This window comes from Saimiri boliviensis, chromosome 6, assembly GCF_048565385.1.
Source record: "Saimiri boliviensis isolate mSaiBol1 chromosome 6, mSaiBol1.pri, whole genome shotgun sequence".
NCBI lineage: Eukaryota > Metazoa > Chordata > Mammalia > Primates > Cebidae > Saimiri > Saimiri boliviensis.
The window spans coordinates 96,711,193-96,738,094 of NC_133454.1; the positions used below are offsets into that span (position 1 = coordinate 96,711,193).

Here is a 26,902-nt window from a genome sequence, read left to right on the forward strand (position 1 = left end):
ATGCATGAAAGTTCTAACTACAGTAGTATCTGGGTGAGCATCTTAGTGAATATTATTATTTTTATAATTAATATATTAAAACATACATATACCATGTCAATCATAATTTCATCAGCATTTCTTCCTCAGCAGTAATATTTGGATTTCCTGGATCTCTCTCCTTTCCTATCTAGATTCACAGTCTTAATATAAAATCCTGTTTAATGTTTAGTGAAGTCATTAAGTTTAATGACTTCAAGCACTATCTTCATACAAATCTTTTCTTTTGAACTCCACACCTATATACCCAAATATATTCTTAACATCTCCATATTTGATAGATATTGAATATCTAAAGAGATCTTAATTTTAATGTGACTAAAACTGAACACTTGATCTTCAACTGAAACCTGTTTTACTTATTTTCCACTCTTCTCAGATTTTCCATTGCCCAACCCAAAATCCTCATAGTCATTCTTGATTTCTCTTTTTCTCTCTCAGTCTAATCCAGTCCATCAGAAATCTTATTTCCTCTAACTTCAAAATATATTATTAGGACATAGACTGCATCATCTCTACTGGTACCACCCTAGTCTCATCTACCATCCTTACCTGGATCAGTGCAGCAGTCTCTTATCCAGAAAATTGTATCTCCTTAAACTATTTCCAACATGGCAGCTATTAATGATCTTTTCAAAACATGTCAGATTATGCCACTCCTTTATTCAAAACTCTGTAGTGGTAACTGTTTTACAAAGAATGAAGAATTGGCCGGGCACAGTGGCTCACACCTGTAAACCCAGCACTTTGGGAGAATGAGGTGGGCAGATGACTTCAGGTCAGGAGTTCGAGACCAGCCTGGCCAACACTGTGAAATCCCATCTCTACTAAAAATACAAAAATTAGCCATGGTGGTCAGAAGATCAAGACTATCCTGGCCAACATGGTGAAACCTTGTCTCTACTGAAAATAGAAAAATTAGCTGGGTATGGTGGCATGCGCCTGTAGTCCCAGATACTCAGGAGGCTGGGGCAGGAGAATCACTTGAACCCAGGAGGCAGAGGTTGCAGTGAGCTGAGATCATGCCATTGCACTCTAGATTAGGCAACAAGAGTGAAACTGTCTCAAAAAGAGAGAGAGAAAAGACAGAGCGAGAGATGAGGGTGGGGAGTAAAAGAAAGAAAGAGGAAAAAAGAAAAGAGAAGAATATACAGTGGTTTCTAGGGCCCTACAGTATCTAGCCTCTTCCTACTTCTTTGCCCCTTTTTCACTTTGGTTATTCTGGCTTCATTGTTCAACTCCTCAGAATTACCAGGCGTGCCTCTGAATTAAGGCTGGTGCACTAGCTGTTTTTCTCTACCTCAAATGTTCTTTTTTTCTCAGTCTTTGCTGAGATATTACCTTCTCAATAAGGCCTACCTTATCACCTTATTAAAATAATAATTCCAGCACTACTGATCTCACTTTTCTTCACTTTGTTACATTTTATTTTTTGATATTACTTATCACTTATTAAACTGTATGATTCACTTATTTATAGTGTTTACTATCTCCTATTCTCATTAGAATGTCAGCTTCATGAGGGTAGAACCCTGTTTTGTAGCCTGGAACAATGCCTAGAATATTGCCTGTGATGGGCTCTCTTCTACAAACTTCAAATATTATTTCATTTCATTGTCTTCTCTACAAACACCAGTGAAACAATATGACTTATAAAGGTTACCTAACTTGGCTGAAGTCAACATCTGGTAAAAGTGGAACTAAGTTTTACACTTATACATAGCCTGCTCCTTGCCTTCCTTATACAAAGTATGTGAAAACAAGAGAATAGAATAATGCTTGTATATGGGTGAATTTATGTTATTTCATAAACACTTATATAAATGTTTACATATGAGAATAAAATATTTTCTGTTTTAGTATAGAATAACTTTATAATACTAGAATTTAAATATTTTCTTGCATAGAAATTGCTGTCTTTATCAGTAACTTAAATATTAAAAAACAACCTTGTTTTGATATTATTTAAGTAAGTATTGATGATGAAATGCTAGTTTTTTTCCTGGTTCATCTACACAAATATAACTTCTTTGTAGTCCATACCAAGACACTGGTATAGAGAATCCATTTTCATTCTGAGTGTACATTCTGTTTGATGAATTGTTCAAGCTGGATAAGATCTAATTTGTACTGTCTTTAAAATAACATTGACTGTGTCAATTAGTATGTTTTCAATATTATATATACTACATGACTGGAGCACATCTTTCAGGGCTTTTTCAACTTGACAGTTTCAAGTCTAGTTGTAGGATAAGGTAGTACAATTGCTGTGTTTTGATTGTAAATTTATATGTTTATTTGAGAAATACCCTTTCTGAAAAATGATGGATATTCTTACATGAACTAACATAAACCATCTTTTGCATTCTGTAGACTTACCTTTTCTTACCATCTCATGTCCCAGGTTGGGATATTATATCTACCAAGGAAAATTTAGCGATGTAAGAATCACTTTGTCTTGGGATATGTAAATATTCCTAATTCGACACTCATGCTAACAGTGGATAACTCAGTTGTATGCTGCTTTAGAACAAGAGTGAGTAAAATATGGCATTTTTCATTTGAAATTTAGAAAGCTGGGCACCCTTAACCACCAGATACTATTTTGTTATAATCTATCACTTCTGTTACATTTTATTGGATATAAATCATATTGTATCAGGTTGCATAGCGACAATATGGTTCACTAGACTTTCTATTTTTATAACTTTATTTAAAACTGACATATAACTTGCTGTACCTGAAACCCCAAGTGAGCCAGTTATTGGAGTGTAACAAAGTTTTGACGTCAGAGTAGCTATTTATTCTACTGGAAACCATTAGCGATGCATTACCCTTTGGCACTGCTGTTTTTTGCAGAAACATGGTTAAAATTTTATGACTGATTTTGACCAATTACACTTCTCTCCCTCCAGAACTAAGCAATTATATATATATATATATATATATATATATACACACACACATATATATATATCTCTCTCACAAATATATCTGCATGTGTGTATATGTAACATGCATATACTTTATATTCTTAAAATGTGTAATATATTTAAATATATGTTTATATACATGTATTTTTCTTTTAGTATTACACATATCTAGCTTTTTAAACAGTTTCTTCTCAAAAGCTGAGTGTCATAGTTTTATTTTTCTTATTTTCATACCTATTATTTTATGGAAATGAATTAACTGCATGTAGTTGTTACTGCTATGAATGTGGATGTTGATTAGCTACATAGTACTACCATGGGTGTTTGGTGTTAGTGCTGTTGTTATTATTTTAAAAGGGCCCCTTAACATTTGTTTACTATCAGCAGTAGATTCTTTGGAATTCATAAGGGCAATACTATTTTGTACACACTTAATCAGTTAAAGACAGGCTTTTCTCCTGCTTAGCTTTGACTCTTTTTTCCCCTGAAAATATTAAAATATGCACTGTGCATCCATGCATGGAGTTAAAGTCCCTTGACTCCTGAGACAGCCTAGTGCCAGCTTACATGCTGATCTCTGCCAGTGTATTTTTTAAATTGGATCTGATGGGACTACCATTTGGAATTAGGCAGTGTAAAAGATTTTAGATTTTTATTTAGTAACCTAGTTGTTCTTCAAACCCTGTATAAAAAGATTGCTAAACTTGTGTTTATGGAATAACTAACTTCTGTCAGCTTAGGAGATGCCTGTATATAATGAGAGAATGTTAATTCTCTCAAATTCCTGTGTCACACCTGAAATTCAATAATTATTACTAGTGTTATTGTTAGGAATTATCTACTTAGTAATCCTCACATATCGTTGAATTGATTATTTTTCTTTGGAAAATTCAGATTTAGATCTAATTTTTGAAATAAGACATCTGATAATTATTTCCCATATCTGCATTTTTTATATTGGAACATATTATTTATTTTTAATTGATAAAAATTGCATATATTTATCATGTACAACATATTGGTTTGAAATATGTATACATTGTGGAATAGCTAAATTAGCTTATTCAAATTATACATAAATTTGATAGAAGAATTCCATATTAGCAATTCCTGCAGCATGTTATAACCTTTTCCAGCTCTACCTTTTTCTCCCGAAACCTGTGAAATGTCTTTTGAGGTGTAAAATATGTAGAATGAGTTCCAACAACACCAAAAGTAGTATATTTCTTACAGATCATTGTAGTCTTGTGCAGTGATCAAGAATAGAGGCATTGAAACAGAACAACCAGGGTTAGAATTCCCGCCTTCCACTACCTGTGACAATAGACAGATTATTTCAACATTCTGAGTCTGTCATCTGATGTATAAAGTAGGTGTAGTTATCACTACCTCAAAGAGTTTTCTTTTCATAAGGATTCAATGAAATGAGCAGGAAGCCCTTAACTGGCACATAGTAATAACTCAAATGGTAGCTATCAATCATTTGTAGTATTTGACTTGGTAATTCTCCTTGTCTACAGAGGTAGCAATGGCACAGTGCTTAATAGTACAGGCTTTAGAATAGTACTACCTGGGTTAGAATCACAGCTCTACTATTTACTAGCTGTGTAACTTTCAAGAAGTCACTTTACTTTTCTGCCTCAGTTTCTCCCTCTGTAGATAGGGGAATATAATATTACATACTTCATACATGTATCTGAAAAGTATATGCATTAATACAAGGAATATGCTTAAAACAATGCCTGTCACATTGTAAGCATTCAACAAATGTTAGCTATTATTATTCAAAAATCACTGAATGTGAGCTTCCTGGTATTTTAGAAATCTTTTAAGAATAGACCTGGCATTTTGTAGTTATTGAACAGGCCCAACTGCAGGAAAGATATGTCTGGTCATACAGCATTTTTGGACATTTTGACACCCTACCTAGCAATCCTGCAAAAAACCTTACAGTAAATATTTATTGTAAGGTTCATTTTAACACAAATTAACCCAAATAATTGACCCCAAGTGTGAATGAATTCATTTAAATACTTGTGTAATTCATGTTATTTCCGATTTTGTTGTTGCTCTTTTTTAACTTAAGATATATGGTCCCTCTAGGAAACTTAGTTATGCTGACATGAAGCTAATCTGGTTAATTCTAATTTAAGATTGACATTTGGTTAATATTGATATACTCGAGAACACAATAAAGTTTGTCATCAGACAGGTGACTGCTGTCTTATAATACCTGCCAGTGGCCTAAACTTTTTATTTCCCACTCTATTCTACCACCCTCCCAAGTTTGGATGCTAAAACTAAATCAATCAATAGACTTTTTCTCCTGGCATGCCATTCTATCTTTTAAAAGAATAAATACATAGGTCAAGAATTACTATATTAAAAGCCAAAATTGAAAAACGGGATCTAATTAAACTTAAGAGCTTCTGCATACAAAAAAAGAAACTGTCATCAGAGTGAGCAGACAACTTATAGAATGTGAGAAAATTTTTACAATCTATTCATCTGACAAAGGGATAAAATCCAGACTCTACAAGGAGCTTAAACAAATTTACAAGAAACAAACAACCCCATCAAAAAGTGGGTGAAGGATATGAACAGACACTTCTCAAAAGAAGACATTTATGTGACCAAGAAACACACGAAAAAAAGCTCATTGTCACTGGCCATTAGAGAAATGCAAATCAAAACCACAATGTGATACCATCTCACACCAGTTAGAATGGCCATCATTAAAAAGTCAGGAAACAATAAATGCTGGAGAGGATGTGGAGAAACAGGAACATTTTTACACTGTTGGTAGGAGTGTAAATTAGTTCAACCATTGTGGAAGACAGTATGGCCATTCCTCAAGGATCTAGAACCAGAAATACCATTTGGCCCAGCAATCTCATTACTGGGTATATACCTAAAGGATTATAAACTATTCTCTAAAGATACATGCACACGTATGTTTATTGCAGCACTATTTGCAATAGCAAAGACTTGGAACCAACCCAAATGCCCATCAATAATAGACTGGATAAAAAAAATATGGCACATATATATATCATGGACTACTATGCAGCCATATAAAGGATGAGTTCATGTCCTTTGCAGGGACATGGATGAAGCTGAAACTATCATTCTCAGCAAACTAACATATGAACAGAAAACCAAACACCACATTTTCTCACTTATAAGTGGGAGTTGAGCAATGATAACACAGGGAGGGGAACATCACACCCTGGGGCCTGTTTGGGGTTGGAGGGCTAGAGGAGGGATATGATTAGGAGAAATACCTAATGTAGATGACAGGTTGATGGGTGCAGCAAACCACCATAGCACATGTATACCTATGTAACAAACCCTTCACATTCTGCACATGTATCCCAGAACTTAAAGTATAATAATAAGAATAAATTACTGTATTAAGAAGTTCTTGACTCAGGTTAATCACAGAGGGGAATGCAAACACATGCCCTGAATTAACCTCTTAAAGCTATCTATATTAATACTTTGACTTTATGGTCTTGAAATTAACTTGATCTGAGTTTAATTCTTAGCTTTACCACTACTAGCTTTGTGACCTTGAGCAACTTTTAAAATCCATCATCATCAAATATTTACTGAGCACTTATTCTATCCCTTATTGCTAAGTAACCTAATAGAAAGATAGATAAGAAATATATTCTCTAAGCCAAAGTTTCTATAACAACAAAATGTTTACATTATATAATTTATAGGATTATGATACAGGTCAAAATATGATCATCTCATTTAAAATAGTCTGTGAATCATAAAGTTGTATACTAGTATGTTTGCTGTGAGCTGTGTGAGAATAGGGACTGTGTTTTACTTTGTTACCTCATTATCTAATGTAGTACCTGACACATAGAAGTATTCAGAAAATGTCTGCAGCAGACTGATTTTCTTCAAGATCTCAAAAGCATCTATTTTTATTTAGAATATTATTTCCAAAGTCAAACTTAAAATACAGATGATTTATTCTTTTCATTTTCTAATGGTATTCATATATAGTTTGAATTATGTGGAATATTCCTGAGGGATTCCCTGTGAGGAAATGTGTTCCTAGATAAAATCATTTTTATATGTGCACTATTATCAGCAGACCCTCTTTTCTGCAAGGTAATGTAGGGTTTGAATTAAGAGAAATTGTTAAAAGTTGGTTAAATCTACCATGGCCAACAATTGGTACTATTTTTGTGAACCTAGAGCCACAGTTAATTTTCAGATTTTTGAATAATTAAGTGTCATATAAATATATTGAGTGGCTGAAATTATATTTTGTACCTAAACTTAACAATAATTGAATAATAAAACCTACTTGTCACAGTAGTCAACTACCTAAAATCTAATTATTTGAACACTGTTAATAAATAGGCTAAAGATACACATTTCAGTACAGTGGACTACATCTAAAAATATTTCATGATGTGTATTCTAGTAATATAGAATGTGAAATCTTGCAGACCAAGTAATGCTGTATTAGGTAACATTAACTCAACCAAAATTCGGGTCCTAAGGATTATTCTTGCATTGCATTTGCAGGTTTCAGTCTAAACACCAGTCACTCTTTTGCAAAATAATAACAGTTAAGATCTACATAAACTAAGCTAATGCTTGGTTGGGGAGATTAGTTTGTACTAATATACACTTGCATATTCTTTTAAAATGAGAAATAATATGCATTATTCACAGGAATAAAACTCAGCAACTGGAAGGCACAGAAAACCCTTTCAGAGAGAGGTTACTACAATATGGTGTGACTAAAGGAAATTTTCTTCTGAAGCACACCCAATTAATTTGCACACCCATTCCTTTAGAGAAGGAATGAATTTTTCTTACTCTCACTGAACTTAAAAAAAGAAATGAAAATCCAATAAAACTCATACTACCAATTTTAAGTTTTAATTAACTTTTTTTAGAGATGTAAAAGGGTACATTTTCCTTTCCTTAGACTAAAACCATTAGCTATTTGCCATAATATTCTCCATATTTTATGTCTCCATATATTATGTAATAACAAGACAGTTTTGAAGCTAATGGGAACTACCAACAGGAGAAATGTTTTGTTATAGTTTCTGTTCCTTCTCTGAATGCATTTCAGTATTCTAGCACTTTTCAGCAGCATTGCCAATGAGTATTCAAGGCTAAGGAAAGACATGGTATGTCTTCTTGGCGCATCAGTTTGACTTGTTAACAAGTAAATTAAACATATTTTATATTAAAATGAATACATATACAGAGTAGAATAAAAATGTACATTAATTTTAAAATTCAAACCCCAGACTACATGAGCTATAATTTTGACCTAATATATGGTTTCCTTATTTGAATAGCACTGCTGACTTCCATTATAGATCTTCCTTTCATTTTTAGATACTTGGTTGTATGTAGTTTAGTTTTTTCTTTATTTAAATTGAATTTAAAGTGCCATTTTACCATCCGTCAATGTATACTAGGGTACGATTTAGTCATTTCAGATGTGTACACTTGAGTCAGCGCCAAGCTGATGCATGAAGGCAAATTAGTGCCATTACACCATTTCTTCTGTGTCAGTGACCTTATTGTTTACTGCCAATAAGTGCATTTTCTCTCTTCTGTCTGGAAGGTGGATGACACACATACATACTTTCTAAGGCTCAGTGTTTCTAGCAGCTGCTATCCCTTGCTTTACGTAACAACTGTTATCCTTTACCTTAATAGTTAGCATTTAATTTTTTATTACTCATTTACTTCGTGTTTATTGTGCATACTTTATGAAAACTGTCATCAGCCTCAAAAGTATGCTGTTCCCTGATGGTCCTGATAGACATGCCAAAACCTCTTTTTCTTTTTGGTGTACCTAACCTTAAAAGGAGATGAATGAGAATGCCACAGGAAAATCCCCAAAATATAGCTTGCTGTATTAACGTTGACTCTTTGGATCAGTAGTGAAACATCCATAATTTATAAGCATTCTCCAGATGATTGTATTGTTCACTCTTATTTAGAGACCACTGGTTGAAATCATCCAGCCCCTTCACACTAGGATTCAGGCTGTCACCCAAACACCCTGCTTCAACAGTGTCAAACACTCAATGCTATTAGTATTTAAGTTGTGATAGAACTTCCTGAATAACTGATAGAACCAATGGAGTATTTTGGTAGTTTGTATGCATAGTGATTATTTAGAGGTTGAATTTACCTAAACCACTTTACAAGATATGAGCATTAGAAAGTGATGCCTCAGAAAGATGGACACTCCTTATTCTTATCACAGTAAGGTTTCTGGAAAACTGAATAAGAAGATGGTATGAAGGTAGCAAGGTTCCAATATATAGGAGCCAACCATATTACAAATCATAGAAACAGTTTAAAGGCCATTTTGCAAATACTGTCTGATAATTGTTACCCAGAGAAAACAAGATTATACATAAAATAAACTTTTCTACATATAAAATAAAATGTATTTTTTTCCTGGAAAAAATATACTAGCAGGAAAAAAAGAATACTCAAAAGATTAATTTTGTTTAAATGGTATTGTGATTGTAATGCCATCTTTCAAAGTAAAATACACACACACACTCTGTGAAACTGATTGATTGTAGTTACAAGGTATCTTAGAAAGCTTCTCATAACTTAGAAATGTGAAAGATAAATTTCTAAGACTATATTCTTGTAACAGTTATGAGATACATAATGCATAACTATATTTGTCCCCCCAAAGCAACTATTATGCATATCCAGTTGCTTATGTCTTTTCCTTAGCACTTTGATCACATCTAAGTATGGTGGGAAAAAGACCAAAACTTGGAAATTCAGAAAATTTTTGATGCCTCTCAAAATTATCATCGTCATGATCATTACAAAGTACTTGTTGAACACTTAAAATCTTTTTAGTGCTAAAGATATACTAAAAGTATATGACATGGTCCACAGTACCCTTAAGAGATTTATGTACTAGTTGCAGAGGCAGCAGAATGGATACATGGAAGATAAGTAGCATGACAAAGTAGCATCAAAGGAGTGGTAAATGGATCATCAGTAAGCTCTATTGAGAGTCTTCAAGATGGCTGACTGGAAGCATTTCATACCTGCCTCCTCCACTTAGAAGAATTGAAATAGTGTATAAACAAGCATACTTTGAATACGTTAATCAAGGGAGAACTCAGGAATTCAACAGAAAAATGACAGGAAACACCAAAAGCAAGGAAAGAGAAGAAATGCAGCCTGCTTGTATGAGATTGACTGGGAGCCAGATAACTTCCCAACATGGGGAAAGGGTAAGTGAGAAACATCCTGCAACTCACATCTCCATCCTCGAATCATGGAATCCAGGGCACAGGAGATCCCCTTGAACCTCCCAGTCCCTGAAACACAGGGAGCTGCCAAGAGACCATGGAACAGAATTGCTCCAAGGAGGGAGCTAATGCTGGGTCCTATGGTCTTTCTGAGACCTACGTAGCTATAGAAAGGTGCCATTTTTAAACCTGTCCTTTGGCAGACTACATGCTGTCCTGGAACCCAGAAGTGTTAGATGTGAAGCATTAAGGTAACTCAGGCTGTTGCTGCTAAAACTGGGAAGCAAGCTGAGAGCACTGCTGCAGCCAAGGCTAAGAAGAGAGAAGCAAGCTGGGTGCAGCTACTGGTGAACACCATTGGAAATGAGACTGAGAGGTGAAAGGGGCACAAGTTGCTGCTGAGACTTAGTCATTGTCTGGCTTGCAACACCTGCATCCAGGGCTGGGATGCAAGCTAGGTCCTACTACCTCAACTGGCACCTACCTGGAAGCATCACCTGCAGGCCTGGAGATTAGCCCACCCAGCCCATTGGAGACATTGCCAACATCAACACACACCATGTGGGACCCAGAGAATTGTTCTACCACTGCTACAGCCATGGCCCATGTCATGCCTGCTGTCCAAGGGCCAAAGAACCTGCCCTCCCACTTGGTCTTTTGCTGCTGCTACCCATCCAGGCAAGCCACATGTAGGCCCAAGAATCAGCTCACCAGTAACAGCCAACACCAGTGCCAGTATAAACTGCACTGGGGCACAAGGATAAGCACACCCAGCTCATTGCAGCCACCACTAGAGCCTGAAGACTGGCCCACCTGGAACCCCAGTACCCAGCCCAGCACAACCTAACCACTGCCTCCACTAATAACTGCACCCTAACCCACTGAGGAAATCAGAGTCTATACTACTACATATAACCAGAATCAAAGCTAAAGTACCCTACCCTACCAACACCATAGATATATCTTTAGAAAAAAATCCTTCCCTATGAAAGTTTTTGGTTGGTGCAAAAGTAGTTGCAGTTTTTACCATTTAAAAGCAATGATAAAAACCACAGAACTTTTGCACAAACCTAATATATTAAAAAATAGGAAAAAGTGACTGATACATGAGATGTGCAGATAGCAACATAAGGACACAGAAAATATGTAAAAGCAAATAAATTTGATAACTGCAAAGAAAACTAATAATTCACCAACAGTAGATCTTAATCAAAAAGAAATATTTTAAATCCCAGATAAAGAATTTAAAATATGAATTTGGAAGAAGCTCAGTGGGATACAAGAGAATTCTGAGAAACAATACAAAAAAAAAAATCAGAACAACAATTCATGATATGAATGAGACATTTACCAAAGATACTTATTTTTTTTTTAAAGAAGCAAGTAGAAATTTTGGACTGAAGATTTCATTGAAGTAAATACAAAATACATTTGAAAACTTTAAAATAGAGTAGCTCAAGCAGAAGAGAGAATCTCAGCAGATGAAGAAAGCTTTTTTGAAATAATCCAATCAGATTTAAAAAAGAAAAAAGAAATAAATGAGCCAAGGCTTTGTGGCATTAGTTACAACATACAGCAACTGAATAATACAATTACTGGTATCCCATAGAGCAAAGAAAAAAAAAATGAAAGGATTAGAAAATCTATTTAATGAAATAATATCTGAAAATGTACCCAGTCTAGCATGGGATTTAGACATTTAGATACAGGAGGCTCAGTGATCCCCAGGAAGATAAAAAATAAAAAGTTCTTCACAGCACATTATTCAGACTGTCTAAAGATAAAGAAGGAATCCTAAAAGCAGTAAAAGTGTCTAGTCACCAATAAAGGAAGCTTCATCAGACTGACACTAGATTTCTCATTAGAAACCTTACAGACCAGAAAAGAATGGGATATATCATCAAAGTGCTGAAAGAAAAAGAAAACTCAGCCAACGATCTTAACTCCAGCAAAGTGAGCCATCATAAGTGAAGGAGAAATAGTCTTTCTCAGATAAGCAAATGCTGAGTGAATTTGTTACCACTAGACCAGCCCTACAAGAAGTGCTTGAGAGTCCTAATCCTGGATGGGAAAAGACAACATCTACCATTATGAAAACATGAATGTGTAAAATTCAACTAGTAAAGCACTGACACAGAAGAGGAAGGATTCAAATGATACGACTATAGATATCCACCAAACTGGAACAACAAATAGTAATAAAAAATAATCAAAAAGCATATAACACAAGCAGAACATAATTAACAATGTGACAAGAACAAAGCCTCATATATCAATAATAACCTTGTACACAGAGAGATTAAATTCTCCATTTAAAAGATACAGAATGACTGAATGATTTTAAAATGAACCAACTATATGTTGCTTACAAGAAACCAGTAAAGAAATATACTGAATGTTCTCACTTGTAAGTGGGTGTTTGATGAAAACTCATGAAGACCAAAGGAACAAAAGACACTTGGTCCTACTCGAGGGTGGATGGTGGTAGCAGAAAAAGGAGCAGAAAAAATAATCGTTATGTACTAATCTTAGTACCTGGGTGACAAAATAATCTATACAACAAACACCTGTACATGAGTTTACCTATATAACAATCCTGCATATGTACCACCGAAGCTAAAATTAAAGTTTAAAAAAGAAAAAGAAAGAAATATATAAACTAAAAGCAGAGGGATGAAAATATATTCCAAACAATGGAAACCAAAAATGAAGAGAAGTAGCTATTCATCAACTAAAACTTTAAGTCTATAACAGTAAAAAATAAATAATCAAAAAGGTCATCGTATATTAATAAAGGGACCAGTCCATCAAAACGGTGTAAGAATTCTAAATATTTATGCACCTAACACTGGCACATCAAGATTAATAAAAATAAGTATTACCAGATCTAAAGAGAAAGACTGTCATACAATTGTAGTGAAGGATTTCAACAGCCCCCCTTCAACATTAGGCATATAATCTAGATAGAAACCCAAAGAAACACTAGATTTAAACTGGGCTTTAGACCAAATGGACGAAACAGACATTTACAGAACATTCTGTCCAACAACTGCAGAGTATATCTTCTTATTATCAACAAATGGAGCATTTTTTTTTTTTTTTAGGATAGACCATATGCTAGGACACAAAACAAGTCTCAACACATTTTTGAAAAACTAACATTATATCATGTGTCTTCTTGGACCACAATAAATCTAGAAATCAATATGAAGAGGAACTTTGGAAACTATACAAATACATGGAAATTGAACAACATGCTCCTGAATGACCATTCGATTAATAAAGAAATTAAGATGAAAATCAAAAATTTTCTTAAAGCAAATAAAAATGTAAACACTTCATACCAAAGGGGAAGTTTCTAGCAATACATGGCTTACATCAAACAACTAGAAAGATTACAAATTGACAATCTACTAATGCACCTCAAGAAACTAGAAAAGCAAGCACATACCAAACCCCTGAATAGCAGAAGAAAATATATAATGAAGATCAGAGTAAAGCTAAATAAGAGACTAAAAAATTAAAAAGGATTAATGAAACAAAAAGTTGGTTCTTCAAAAAGATAAAATTGGTAAGCACTAGCTAGACTAACCAAGAGAAAAAGACCCAAATAAACAAAACCACAAATGAAAAAGGAGATATTACAACATATAATACAAATAAAAAATAAAAAAAAGATTATTAGAGACTGTTATGAACAACTTTATGCCTGCAAACTAGAAAACCTAGAAAAAAAAATGGATAAATTCTGGGAAACCTACAAACTGAGTTTGAGCAAGGAAGAAATAGACATCCTGAACGGACCAGTAATGTGTAGCAAGGTTGAATCAGTAATAAAATGTTTCTCAACAAAAGAAAAGCCCAGGACTGTATGGATTCCTAGCTGAATTCTGCCAATGCAAAGAAGTGCTAGTATGAATTTCCCTGAAACTATTCCAAAAAATTAAAGAGGAGATAATTCTCCTTAACTAATCCTACAAGATCAGAATCACCTTGATATCAAAACCAGACAAAGATACCAAGAAAAAAGTCTGTAGACCAGTAGCCCTGATTAGCATAAGGGCAAAAATCCTTAACAAAATACTAGCAAATAATGCAAAACACATGAAAAAGATTTACCACAATCAAGTGAGATTCATACTCGGGATGCAAGAATGATTCAGTATACACTAATCAATAAGCATAATATATCACATCAACAAAATGACGTACAAAAGCCATGTGTTAATTTCAATAGACACAGAAACATTTAGTAAAATTCAACATCCCTTCATGATAAAAAAAAAAAAACAACTCAAAAATCTAGGCATACAAAGAACCTAACTTAAAATACTAAGTGCCATATATTACACACCTGCAGTTAACATCATACTGAATAAAGAGAAGTTGAAAGTCTTTCCTGTAAGAACTGGTACAAGACAAAGATGCTCACATTCACCATTGCCATTCAACATAGTACTCTAAGTACTACCCAGAATAAGCAGGCAAGAGAAAGAAATAAGTCATCCAAATGGAAAGAAAGGAACTCAAATTGTTCCTCTTTGTTGATCATATTATCTTATATCTGGAACAAGCTAAAGACTCAACCAGAAATTTTTAGATTTAATAAATGAATTCAGTAGAGTTTCAGAATACAAAATTGGCATACAAAAGTCAGTAGTGTTTTTATACACCAGTAGTGACCTAACTGAAAAAAGAAATCAAGAAGGCAGTCCCACTTACAATAGCTACAAAAAAGTAAATACTAAGCAACAAATTTAACCAGAAAGAATCATGACCATCACTATTAATCATTTTCATGGACAATTTTTATGTTTTTGTCAGTTGTGTATGTCTGCATTCTACATGTGTTTGTATATTATGGTAGTATTCATTAAAGATATGCAATGACTTAAAGCCTTTATTTAATACTATTGGTTAGGCTGGAAGAGTGTGATAGAGGATAAACATAATAGATGTTTTTCTTGCTGTGCTCTTTCAGAAAGTTAGTTCCCAATTCAAAGTTTTTCTTGAAAATTTGTGATCAGATTATATATTTTTTAATTGCTTTATGCAGGAGCCTAGTTTTGTTTTTGTTTTTTGTTTTATCTGATTCTACACAAACAAGTCTTCTATCTGTGAAACAAAATTACCTATTCCTGGACTGCAAAAAGCATCCTTTTATATCAAACATCAGAGAATCCATGGGAATTTTGGATTTCTGTAACCAAGATGGATGAGCACTTATTAACTACAGGATGCCCAACCTTGTGAGTAGATTGACTTTTATAATTTGTGGAGCAATTTGTTCCTCTTATTAGACTGTATGTCATTATAAGAATGATGAAGTTCCATGTTAAATTCTAATAAGTACCCAGTAAGTGGTAGCTATTCTTATATCACTAGCCTCAGAAATATGCCAGAGCACCTTAGTCATTTGTAGCAAAATAGATTCATAACTTGTACTACAAGTGCAAATGACTTGCCAGTGTCAGTATTAACAATTCTTATTACAGCCAGACAACCTCAGAAATGGCTGCCTACAGCCAAGGTATTGTTTGCATTCTATTGCTGCATCCCTTGACTTTTATTGCGGTTGAATTGAGAAACCTTTCTCATTTAGCAAATGTTCTGCAGCACAAGCAACATTCTACTTACATCCTGGAGAACATAGAATGATACTTTTGTTACTTGTAACACTTGTAAAATGTACCTGCAAAAAGACTGAAAATCAAAGTTTGAAAGAGAAAGGAAGAATGGAAGAAAAGTAAAGGAAAGAAGAGAGAAATGAAAGGGGAGCGAGCGAGAGAAAAGTGGGCATGTAATCTGCCTATCTTGGAAAATTAGCCTCAACGTGATTGCATATATGAATTAATGAGCAGAGTCTGAAGTTATGGCTGAGTTTTCAACAATTGGTTAGCAAGCTTCATGGATGTGTCCTTTATTCTGAGAACAGTTCTAGAAACACATAACTGATGTAGCATCAGAAAACTCTGTCTTAAACACATTTATTTTGTGGTGATGCCTCATGATTTTTTTCATACTTTCGTACTTGTACATTATAATGCTGAGTTTTGTACCACAATGATTATTACCTCTTCATTATTTACTTATAGTGAGTTATAAAACTATATGAATATTTCTGTTAAACAGTTAAGCATGAGGACATCCAAGAGTGCAAACATCCTCTATAAGATCTTATGTTTATTTTACAAGTACATTAGCTTTAAGGAGGATAACAAGTACAGTGTCTAAGGAATTAAGACTGGACAGTAGTGATTTGTTATAGGCTTTTGCTGCAATATGAAGAAGATTTCTGTAGTTAAAGAGAATCCCTGAATCCTAAAAGGACTGGAGAAAATGCATTAAGACAAAACTTGTACTTAAATTTTAAAAAATTAGCAAAACTGCCCAAGTATAATATGGAGGAAATAGGCTTAGCTGCAATGTACATGAGAAAGACTAAAGGGATTTAGGCAGTATAAGTCAACAGTGTGAAGTGAATTCTAAAACTAATTTCACCTTGAGCTCTATTAATATAACTAGAACAAGGGAAGCAAGAATTTATTTTATTCTTGCTGATCATTATGGAATTCAGATCTAGGGACACAGGTAGACTGGAACACATTCAGAAAAGAGTAGACAGCATGGAGAAGATTTTTTTATATGGAGAATGGCTAAACAAGATATACATGGTGATATGGTTTGGCTCTGTGTTCCCACCCAAACGTCAGCTCAAATTGTAATCTCCATAATCTCCATTTGGCAAGGGCAGAACCAGGTTAAGGAATCCAATCTGGTAGGCGGTTTCCCCCATGCTGTTCTCGTGATAGTGAGTGAGCTCTCACAAGATCTGATGGTTTTACAAGCGTCTGGCATTTCCCCTGCTTACACTCTCCATCCTCCCATCCTGTGAAGAAGGTGTCCGCTTTCCCTTTGCCTTCCATCATGATTATAAGTTTCCTTACAATCACGAGACCTCCACAGCAGTGCAGAACTGTGAGTCAACTAATTCTCTTTCCTATATAAATTACCGAGTCTCGAGCAGTTCTTAATAGCAGTATGAGAATGGACTAACACACATGGTTTAAAGCAGGCTTGTTCAACCTGTAGCCCAGGGTCTACATGTTGCCCAGGACAACTTTAATGTGGGCCAACACAAATTTATAAGCTTTCTTAAAACATTATGAGATTTTTTTGTGTGTGTGTGATTTTTTTTTTTTTTAAGCTCAATAGTTATCCTTAGTTTTAGTGTATTGTATGTATGACTCAAGACAATTCTTCTTCCAGTGACCTAGGGAAATCAAAAGATTGTACAACCCTGTTTGGAGTAAAGAAGACTTAAAGAACATGCGAGGTATAGTAGTTAGCATATTTTCAATTACAAGTAAAATGATAACACATCAAACTGTTTTAAATAACAAAGATAATTTCTAGGTTCTTAAAACTTCAGGAGTACATTGTATTTTAGATGAGGCACAATTCAGTGGCCTGGTTAATCTTTCTCTCTACTTTGCTTTCAGCAATGCTGGCCAAAACTGGGTGCCACCTTCTCCTTCCTTGGGACAATTTAGCTGCTGGTTTCTAGCAGTAATCAGAGCTATGTGCTGCTTCTTTCATATCAAGCAAGTGTTAGAAAAACTTTTTTTCCCCGGTAGCTCAATGGAAAAAAGAAGAATCTTCTTCCCCACCTAACCCCCCGCCGACCCCAGGAAGTATCTCTTGTATCTCACTGGCCAGAGTTGTGACTTGTACCAATTTCTGAACCTATTATAATAGACCATAGGGATAATGTTCACAAAGTACTGTAGCTAATCAAAAATCTACCTCTTGACCAGAGATATATCTATCAGGCTACTAGGAGAAACAGAACCAATAGGAAGTAGATAAATACATGTATGTGTGTGTGTGTGTATATATATATATATATTTATATACATTTATATACATGTATGTATATATACATTTATATACATATATTTATTTACATATAAAATATATATGTATGTGTGTGTGTGTGTGTGTGTGTGTGTGTGTGTGTATGATATCTTATTACATAAAGAAATTCATTTCAAGGAGTCAACTCATCTGATTGTGGGGTCTGACATATTTGAAATCCATAGGACAGGCCAGGAAGCTAGAAACTATCTGGTAGAAGCTGATGTTGCAGACTTGAGGCAGAATTTTTTCTTCCTCTAGGAAACTTCAGGTGTTTCAACTGATTGGATGAGGCATGTCTACATTATGTATGTATGTATTTATATATGTATGTACGTATGTATGTATGTATGTATTTTGAGATGGAGTTTCACTCATTGTCCAGGCTGGAGTTCAATGGTGCGATCTCAGCTCACTGCAACCTCTGCCTCCCAGGTTTAAGCGTTTCTTCTGCCTCAGCCTCCTGAGTAGCTGGGATTACAGGTGACTGCTACCACGGATGGCTATTTTTTTTTTTGTATTTTTAGTAGAGATAGGGTTTCACCATGTTGGCCACGCTGTTCTCAAACTCATGACCTCAGGTGATTCGCCCACCTCAGCCTCCCAACATGCTGGGGTTACAGGCGTGAGCCACCATGTCTGGCTGCACATCTACATTATTAAGAATAATAGCTTTTAATTAAAGTCAGGTGATTGTAGATATTACACATATCTACAAAATACCTTCCCAGCAACACATGATAAGTTAGTGTTTGATTTAATAATTGGGCACTGTAGTGCCAAGTTGACAATAAACTATCATGGATATGATCAGTCTCTCCCAAAATATGTGATTGCAATTTTGAGTTGCTTTTGGAATTGACAGATTGGCAACTTAAGGTAGCCAACAAATATCTCTTAGAGTAGCTAACAGTACATGTATGAAAGGCTGCTCTGGGGACTGGGTTTTCAACTTGCTTAACATAGGGGAATACTAGGGACAAAAGTTATAGAAATAGTGATAAAATAGCTATCTACTAAAAAAGAACTGTTTAACAAAACAGTAGTGAGTTCCTATTACTGAGAACATTCAAATGTGAGCTAAGGACTATGATTTAAGACCCCAAATTAAGGCCCAGTTGTTACGAGTTCCTTAACTTCTTGGGAAAAAAAAAATATATGACTGTATACATGTACATATGTAAAAGGAAGAATGAGGATATATATATATATGTATATGGCACTATATGTATATGGTGTGTGTTTGTGTGTGTGTATATACATATAACTGGTTCTGTTTCTCTGGAGAATCCTGACATAATATCTTAGGTACTATTTGATGTTTATATCTATATCTATATCTATATCTATATCTATATATATATATATAATCAAGTTTGATATATATATATATACACAACATATATATAAAACTTGTATATATATACATGCACACACACACACGCAAGTTTGATGATATATATATATATCAAGTTTGATGATATATATATATAACATATATATATTGTATGTGTGTGTGTGTTCCTGAGGCCTTTTATTTGTAAATATGTATTACATCTCTAGAGAAAGAATCTCAGAATTTTCCCCCTGTGTGTTTTCTTCTTGCTTCTTCATGGCCCATGATATCAGCTGAGACTGTCAGTACAATGAAACCAAACTGGCAGGATGGAAGCAGATTATTCTGTCATTTTTCTAGATCTTTGAGTTGCACATCAGATCTGGGGCTGATCACTCCACACTTGTTTAGCCTGCCTGTGAGGTTCACAACAATTTTCCCAATTCTGTGATTGTCAGTGATTTCAAATTCGCCAATGTAACCATGCTTCATCATCACTGTGAGAAACCGGACAATAACTCTGGAGCTCGGCCTTATAAGAACCTGGCGTTTGCCTCTCTTTCCGGCATTGTTGATGCTCTTGAGAGCATCAGCTTTTGAGATCACATGCATGTGCACCATTGTGGTGGTGTGGAAGGAGCTATGATTTATATTTTTAACATAATACATATATATATATATATAAATTATTTTTTTTCTCAAATAGCCTAGCCACAAATTCCTCTCCCCACTATATTCTTGCAGATGAGGTTACCTAGCCAAACAATCCCTTTTTATCAAAGGGATCAAGCCTAATTTCTGCTTATCCCTCCTTAGCAGTTTCAGTTTCTGCCAGCTCAAGGAATTATCCAAACAAGCCAATCACATCCTTCTAGGAACCCAGGAGTACCCCAATCTCTTAAAATCTACTTCTCACAGCCCCTGGTTGTCTACTCTCTTGCTGAGTGTAACCCCCATGTGACCCTGCCTGGCAAGTAATGTCTTCTTCCCTTTGGCTGGGAGGGGAATATAGGTGATTAATAAACTTTAGACTCAGAAGACTTGCATGCAGCCATTAAACATATGAAAGAAAAGCTCAGTATCACTAATCATTAGAGAAATACAAATCAAAACCAAAATGAGGTACTACCTCACACCATTCAAAATGGCTACTATTAAAAAGGCAAAGAATAACAGATGCTGATGAGGTTGCAGAGAAAAAGGAATGCTTATACACTGTTGGTAGAAGTGTAAATTAGTTCAGCCATTGTGGAAGACAGTGTAATGATTCCTCAAAGACCCAAAGACAGAAATACCATTCAACTCGACAATCCCATCACTGGGTATATACCCAAAGAAGTATAAGTTGTTGTATTATAAAGACACATGCACACATATGTTCATTCATAATAGCAAAAACATGGAGTCAACCTAAAGGCCCATCAGTGGTAGACTGGATAAAGAAATGTGCTATATATACGCCATGCAATACTACACAGCTATAAAAAAGAATGAGAACATGTCCTTTGCAGGAATATGAATGGAGCTGCAGGCCATTATTCTTAGCAAACTAATGCAGGAACAGAAAACCAAATACCATATGCTCGTGCTTTTAAGTGAGAACTAAATGATGAGCACACATGGACACATAGAGGGGAACAACACACACTGGGGCCTACCAGAGTGGGGAGGGTAGGGGGAAGGAGAGGATCAGGAAAAATAGCTAATGGATACTAGAGTTAATAACTGGTTGATGAAATAATATGTACAACAAACACCCATGACACAAGTTTACCTACATAACAAACCTGCATGTGTGCCCCTGAACTTAAAAGTTAAATAAAATAAAAAATAAATTTAAAAAACCTTTTGTTTCATCTGGCCAGTGTTGGGCCAGATGAAATCCTGTTTGGCCATCTCAACAACCTTAGAATTGGAATCCCCCTCTCACCAACGGTGTATACAGGAGGTAGTTAAAACAGTGACTATATCTATATAGTCTCCATGTTTCTGTCCACTCACCCAGCAGTGATGTTGGATTGGGGAAAAATACAAATATTAGTTATGTAATAGTAATAAATGACTTGTGAGTTGCCTTTCAGTAGTAAGATTCTGTTATTTCTGTGTTTCCAATGCTAGTATTAGTATTTTTATTCTCCAAATAAAAACAGGGCAATTTGTTCATCATTCCGTTAGTGGCACCCATCAGATTATTTTGTAAACTGTTTATATATCTTTTCCTCTCAGCTCAAAGCACAGAAAGTCATGCTTTATTAATTTTTATGTATACTCCCAATATCAATGCTTGACCCATAGCAGATATTCAATTACTTTCTCCATTGGAATTTTATTAAAAAGTTACTAATGAACTGTGAAGTTCATCTTAAAACAATGTAATGTATAAGTAAACATTGTAAATGTAAATTCTCTAACACTGCTGAAATCCAAACTCACTCTACCCACCTTTAAACAGAGGGAATGATGTCTTGAGAGTATTGCCCAATTTTCTCTTCTCATTCACTTTCCAAAATGCATGCTAGTTGCCTTAAGGCTTCTGAAGAACCCTGAAGGCAGCATCTTACTTTGTGTAGGAAGAAGCATTAGTATAGCTACAAGGTGATCCCAACTCCTGCCTGTCTGCTGGTTCTGAATGCTCCATTCACTTCAGAATCCCTGCTGAGAGATAATACATTGCTTCTGCAAGAAGGCATTTATTTTAGTCATGGTTTCATTCCTTGAGTTTATAGCTACATACCCTATTCTAAATTATAGAAAAAACATGGAGAAAGCTAAAATGACTGGACTGAACATATATGACATCTTTTTTATGATTTCTATTTTATTAGTTATTGTATTTAAATTGACATACTCATTATTCTTTTGATAGAATGACATATGCTTCTTTCTCTACCCATAGATTTAAGAATTTTTAAAGAAGATTTGAAAGACCTGGTTTGACAAAAGAATTTTTCTAACTTATGAGTATATTGTATCCCTTCACAAAGATATACAATAAATAGTGTTTATCAGCAGCAATAAAATTACATTAAACCAGCTCAGGTGTTTGAAACTCAAGATGTATATTTTGCATATCCATGTCTTTATACAACACCAAACACTCGGTAAATATATATTGGTTAAATCATACAATAATAGAATGTGCTGTCTTCCATTGATCATAGACTTTAGAAAGACTTTAATATAACAGAAGTGTTTTCACTATCTCCTGGGTTTACCCACAGTAAACAAATCCGAGCTATGCTGGGCCGGTTCAGCCAGGCAGAAACCTTGTTAATGAAAGCTGAAGTGCAGCCAGGGACTTTTGATGGAGTTCTTATGGATCTTGGATGTTCCTCCATGCAACTTGATACTTCTGAAAGAGGTTTTTCCCTTCGGAAAGACGGCCCCTTGGACATGAGGATGGATGGTGACAGGTGAGTATTGATAAAGCACTTCTTCTAACAAGAAATCAATTTGTCACAAATGCTCTGAATTTAATTTTTTTAAGACTACAAAATTTCCATCACATGCCTAGACCTAACACTACCAATACATAATAAATCAGTTTGTTCGATACTCATTATACACATCAGTATTTCTCTGGATTTGGGATGTTTAAAGAAAAACAATTACTACCTTTACATAAAATAGTGAAGAGGATAACGAGGATAACTTTCACTCTGATTTTCTTTTTTACTTACACAATATAGGTTTTAGAGTGTTAACCGGTATCAATAAATATCATGATACTGAAACAATGGTTCCATTTTTATGCCTGCCCAACTATGTCTCTTTGAGAAGCTAAAAGAACTATATATATTTAATGCATCCTCTTTTAGAATACCAAAAAAAAAAAAAAAAAAAAGGCAAGATCTTAGAGGTCAGCAAGTGTTTTGTCCTGTCTTGTACAATCATTTTGTTTGAACCTTCTCCAGAGAAACTGCAATTTATGGTACTATATCAAACATAGTCGTATACATAGGATATCTTTTAACCTCCTCTTCCTGGGAATACTATAATTTATTTTCCATTATTCAAATATATTAAATAACACAAAGACAATCATATTCTAGGAAAGTATAGAAATAATTCCTTCCTTCCTCACTCCCTCACTCCCTCACTCCCTCCCTCCCTCCGTCCCTACCTCCCTCCCTCCCTTCCCTCCCTCGCTCTCTCCCTTCCCTCCCTCGCTCCCTCCCTCCCTCCCCCAGGCTGGAGTGCAGTGGCATCATCCTGGCTCACTGCAGCCTCCTCCTCCTGGGTTTAAATAATTCGCATGCTTCAGCTTCCTGAGTAGCTGGGATTACAGACATTCACCACCATGCTTGGCTAATTATTTTTGTATTTTCAGTAGAGATGGGGTTTTGTCATGTTGCCCAGGCTGGTCTCAAACTTCTGACCTCATGTGATTTGCTTGCCTTGGCCTCCCAAAGTGCTGGGATTAACAGACGTGACATGCCCAGCGAACAATTTCTTTGTATTAATTGTCCAAATTAATGTTAAAAGCTTAGATTAGGATCTGTGTCTATTCTCAATACTGACCTAGGGAATGGACAGCCTGTACTTGTAAAACTTAACTGTGCTTTTCTCTCTCATATCATGCCCCATCACAAACTGCTTTGTTTTGTGGTAATTATTCACATATAGCGTTTTTTCCTATGTTGTGATATGACCTGTTAACTTGGCACATGACCTATATTTGTTGGGACCGTGTCATTCCCAAGTGTTTTACCTTCTTTTGCACATGTTGGCATTCACAGAATGAAGGATATAATTATAAAAGAAAATAATAAAAAGCATTTAAAAACAAGTAACTAATAATAAAGTTCAAATATATTCTCATGTGTGGAGATGGAGGTGGTTCTGCAGAGGTAATAAAACATCAAGTCAGTTTCTGAAATACAGTGAACAAAACTTCTAGTTACTAGTAGTAAATCCCATATTGTTAATTTAAAGACTTATCAGCAAATTATAGTTTGTGAATCAGGGTCCCTGAGGTTTTCCCAAGAACTTGAAAATAACATTGACACTAAGAATTAAACTCTTAAATCAATACCTAATCGATGAGTTGTGTAAATCTATCTTAAAATGTTTAATGGCTTTCAGGTAGATGGTATAGACTGTAACTTAATCAAAAATTTCAACATATCTGACGAAAGTATGTGACGTTTGAAAAGGGGGAGTTGATTCACATGAATTCATTGAAAAAGAAAAGTCATAGATGCAAATATGTGCAATGCTTATCCAAGTGGTATATGTTTGTTTTGGCTAATCCTGGTCGAAAAATATGGCCTGTTAGTTCCTGAAGGGTGAGAGTATCCCTGTGATGAAGACAAATGCAAGTGACTTCCTTAACCAGTCACCATTTGACAGTAGAGTCTTAAAACATAATTTATTCTGTGCTGATCCCAATTTCAACAGCAGCTGTCATATTACAGTAAGCCTTCTCATGTGGAAGCCATGGAAAGAAGTCCACAGCTTCAGGAATTTGAGAGTCTAGTTCTGTTAATAGTTATAGTTTTCACTAGAAGGTAATAAATTATCACTTGTGTTTATATTTTCTTCGTTTAGTCACTGTAAGTCAGTGAACTCTGGAGGACTGACAAGATCAAATCTATTAACCTGTTAGTTGGAGGGCAGCTCTTGGATCTTGACTCCTTGACCATATGAATGCCTATTCTCAAGCTGCGTAGCAGCCTGCCAAACCTTACAGTGTTGTAACTTTCCAGTGTAGCACTATGGAAACTATGCCATCAATCACTGCTAATATAAGAGTAAGAGAAAATTATGTGTATTGTCCAATTATTCATTCAGAGTACAATTATGTGTGTTGAACAAAATGCTTTTAAATTTTCTTATTTAAAGATAGAAAAGTATCATTAAAAACTGCTAAGTACATCCATACTCATCATAAAATTCTCTTGGTAAAGCTGGACTGTATCCTATGTATAAATTTCTAAATTTCACATCTTTAACAGAGTGAATTCAAATGCTCAGTGGTTTGAGCAGTTGAATTCACAAATAGGTCAGGTTTAGCAGAGATTTTGCTGTTTAAACCGCAAATTATGCCTTGCAAATTTATGAATGAGGAAGATCTAAAGGGCAATGGCATGCATTGAGCATCTCTTACGTTCCAGGCATTATATTTCTGTTTTACAATATGTATACCAATAATTGTCCAAACCATTCTGTGAGTTAAGAATTCTTACTTTCATTTCATAGGTTAAAAATTGGGGCTCTAATAGGTAAAAGATTGTACTCAATGTGAGTAGCCAGGCCAGGATTCTAATTCAGATCAATTGAACTCCAAAGACCAGATTTTCATCCTGAAAACTGAAGAAGCAAAGTCTGCTGATATAGAAACAGGGCTACTTTAAAAGATATTCATTGTTCTGTGGGTTTAGTGGCAGACCTACATAAAAACAATTATTGTAAGATCTGAAAAGCAAGGTTTGGACAAAAAAGAGAGACAAAGAGACATCAAGAGAGATGAAAGAGATGACAAATCTGGGGACAAGCCAAGGACAGCAAAAAGATTTTCTCCTGGAGGCACTAGGCATGTTAACAATGTATATTTTAGTATTTTTAAGGAGAATTTCAGGTGTCTCTTGGCAACCCCACTCTGGTTGAACCCTCAGGTCTTCAAGCTACCATATTCTTATTACTTGTAAATACTCACAATGTGTTACCAACAATCAATCCAACATATTAACTATAAGAGAAGTAACTGTACCATTAGCAAAGCTATTTTTCTGATATGTAAGGTCACAGTTGGCTTATCACTTAGAATTATTTGGCCTATTTCTCTAAAGTAAACACGAATGGTCTGACTGCCATTTCTGACTATAATTTATTTTATTTGACCACAGGTTTGTATTTTTTATTCCTCCTCCCCCTAAAATTATTATCTAGACTTGATCAATACTGCTTCTTGATTACCAGGTTTTACCATATGGTGATCTTTGTTATGAAGGAATGAGCAAATATTGTTAAACATTTGAATAATATGCATTATTGCCATTAAGATTGTTTTGAATTTTATGAAGGAAACTGACTGGCAGTATCTTTTTGTATAGATTTTCTAAGTTCAATTTGTGTCTACACAAGTAATCAATTGTTTTACAGCCTCAGATTTAGTCAAGTTCTTCAGATTTAGACTCGTTTAAATATCATCGGCATACCTCGTATCTTCTATACTGAAAAAAACATTCAAGCAGCAATTTAAATTTTGAACAACTTAAATCTAAACATTTTTCGTTATTTTAGTTTGAGAAAAATATACAGGAACAGTAAACATTTCTTTTTGAATGAAAGTTAAAGGTTAGTATATTTTAACTTCCTGCTGCCTTGACCTTGATGAATATTACAAACCATCACCATTGCCATAATGATGAGTATTTGAAATGGAA

The 26,902-nt window shown here is 34.8% G+C and overlaps 1 protein-coding gene across 13 annotated transcripts in view; it reads left to right on the forward strand.

Annotated features, from left to right (window-relative positions):
• Positions 1–26,902, forward strand: part of METTL15 (methyltransferase 15, mitochondrial 12S rRNA N4-cytidine) — a 400,694-nt gene that overhangs the window by 132,166 nt on the left and 241,626 nt on the right. For all 13 annotated transcript variants that reach the window (XR_012518125.1, XR_012518126.1, XR_012518124.1 and 10 more), the window contains exon 5: positions 22,736–22,927. Coding sequence is in view for 7 of the 13 variants with exons in the window: in XM_074401271.1 (XP_074257372.1) it covers positions 22,736–22,927 (192 nt within the window). In the remaining 6 variants the exon portion in view is untranslated. The remainder of the gene's footprint in view (positions 1–22,735; positions 22,928–26,902) is intronic.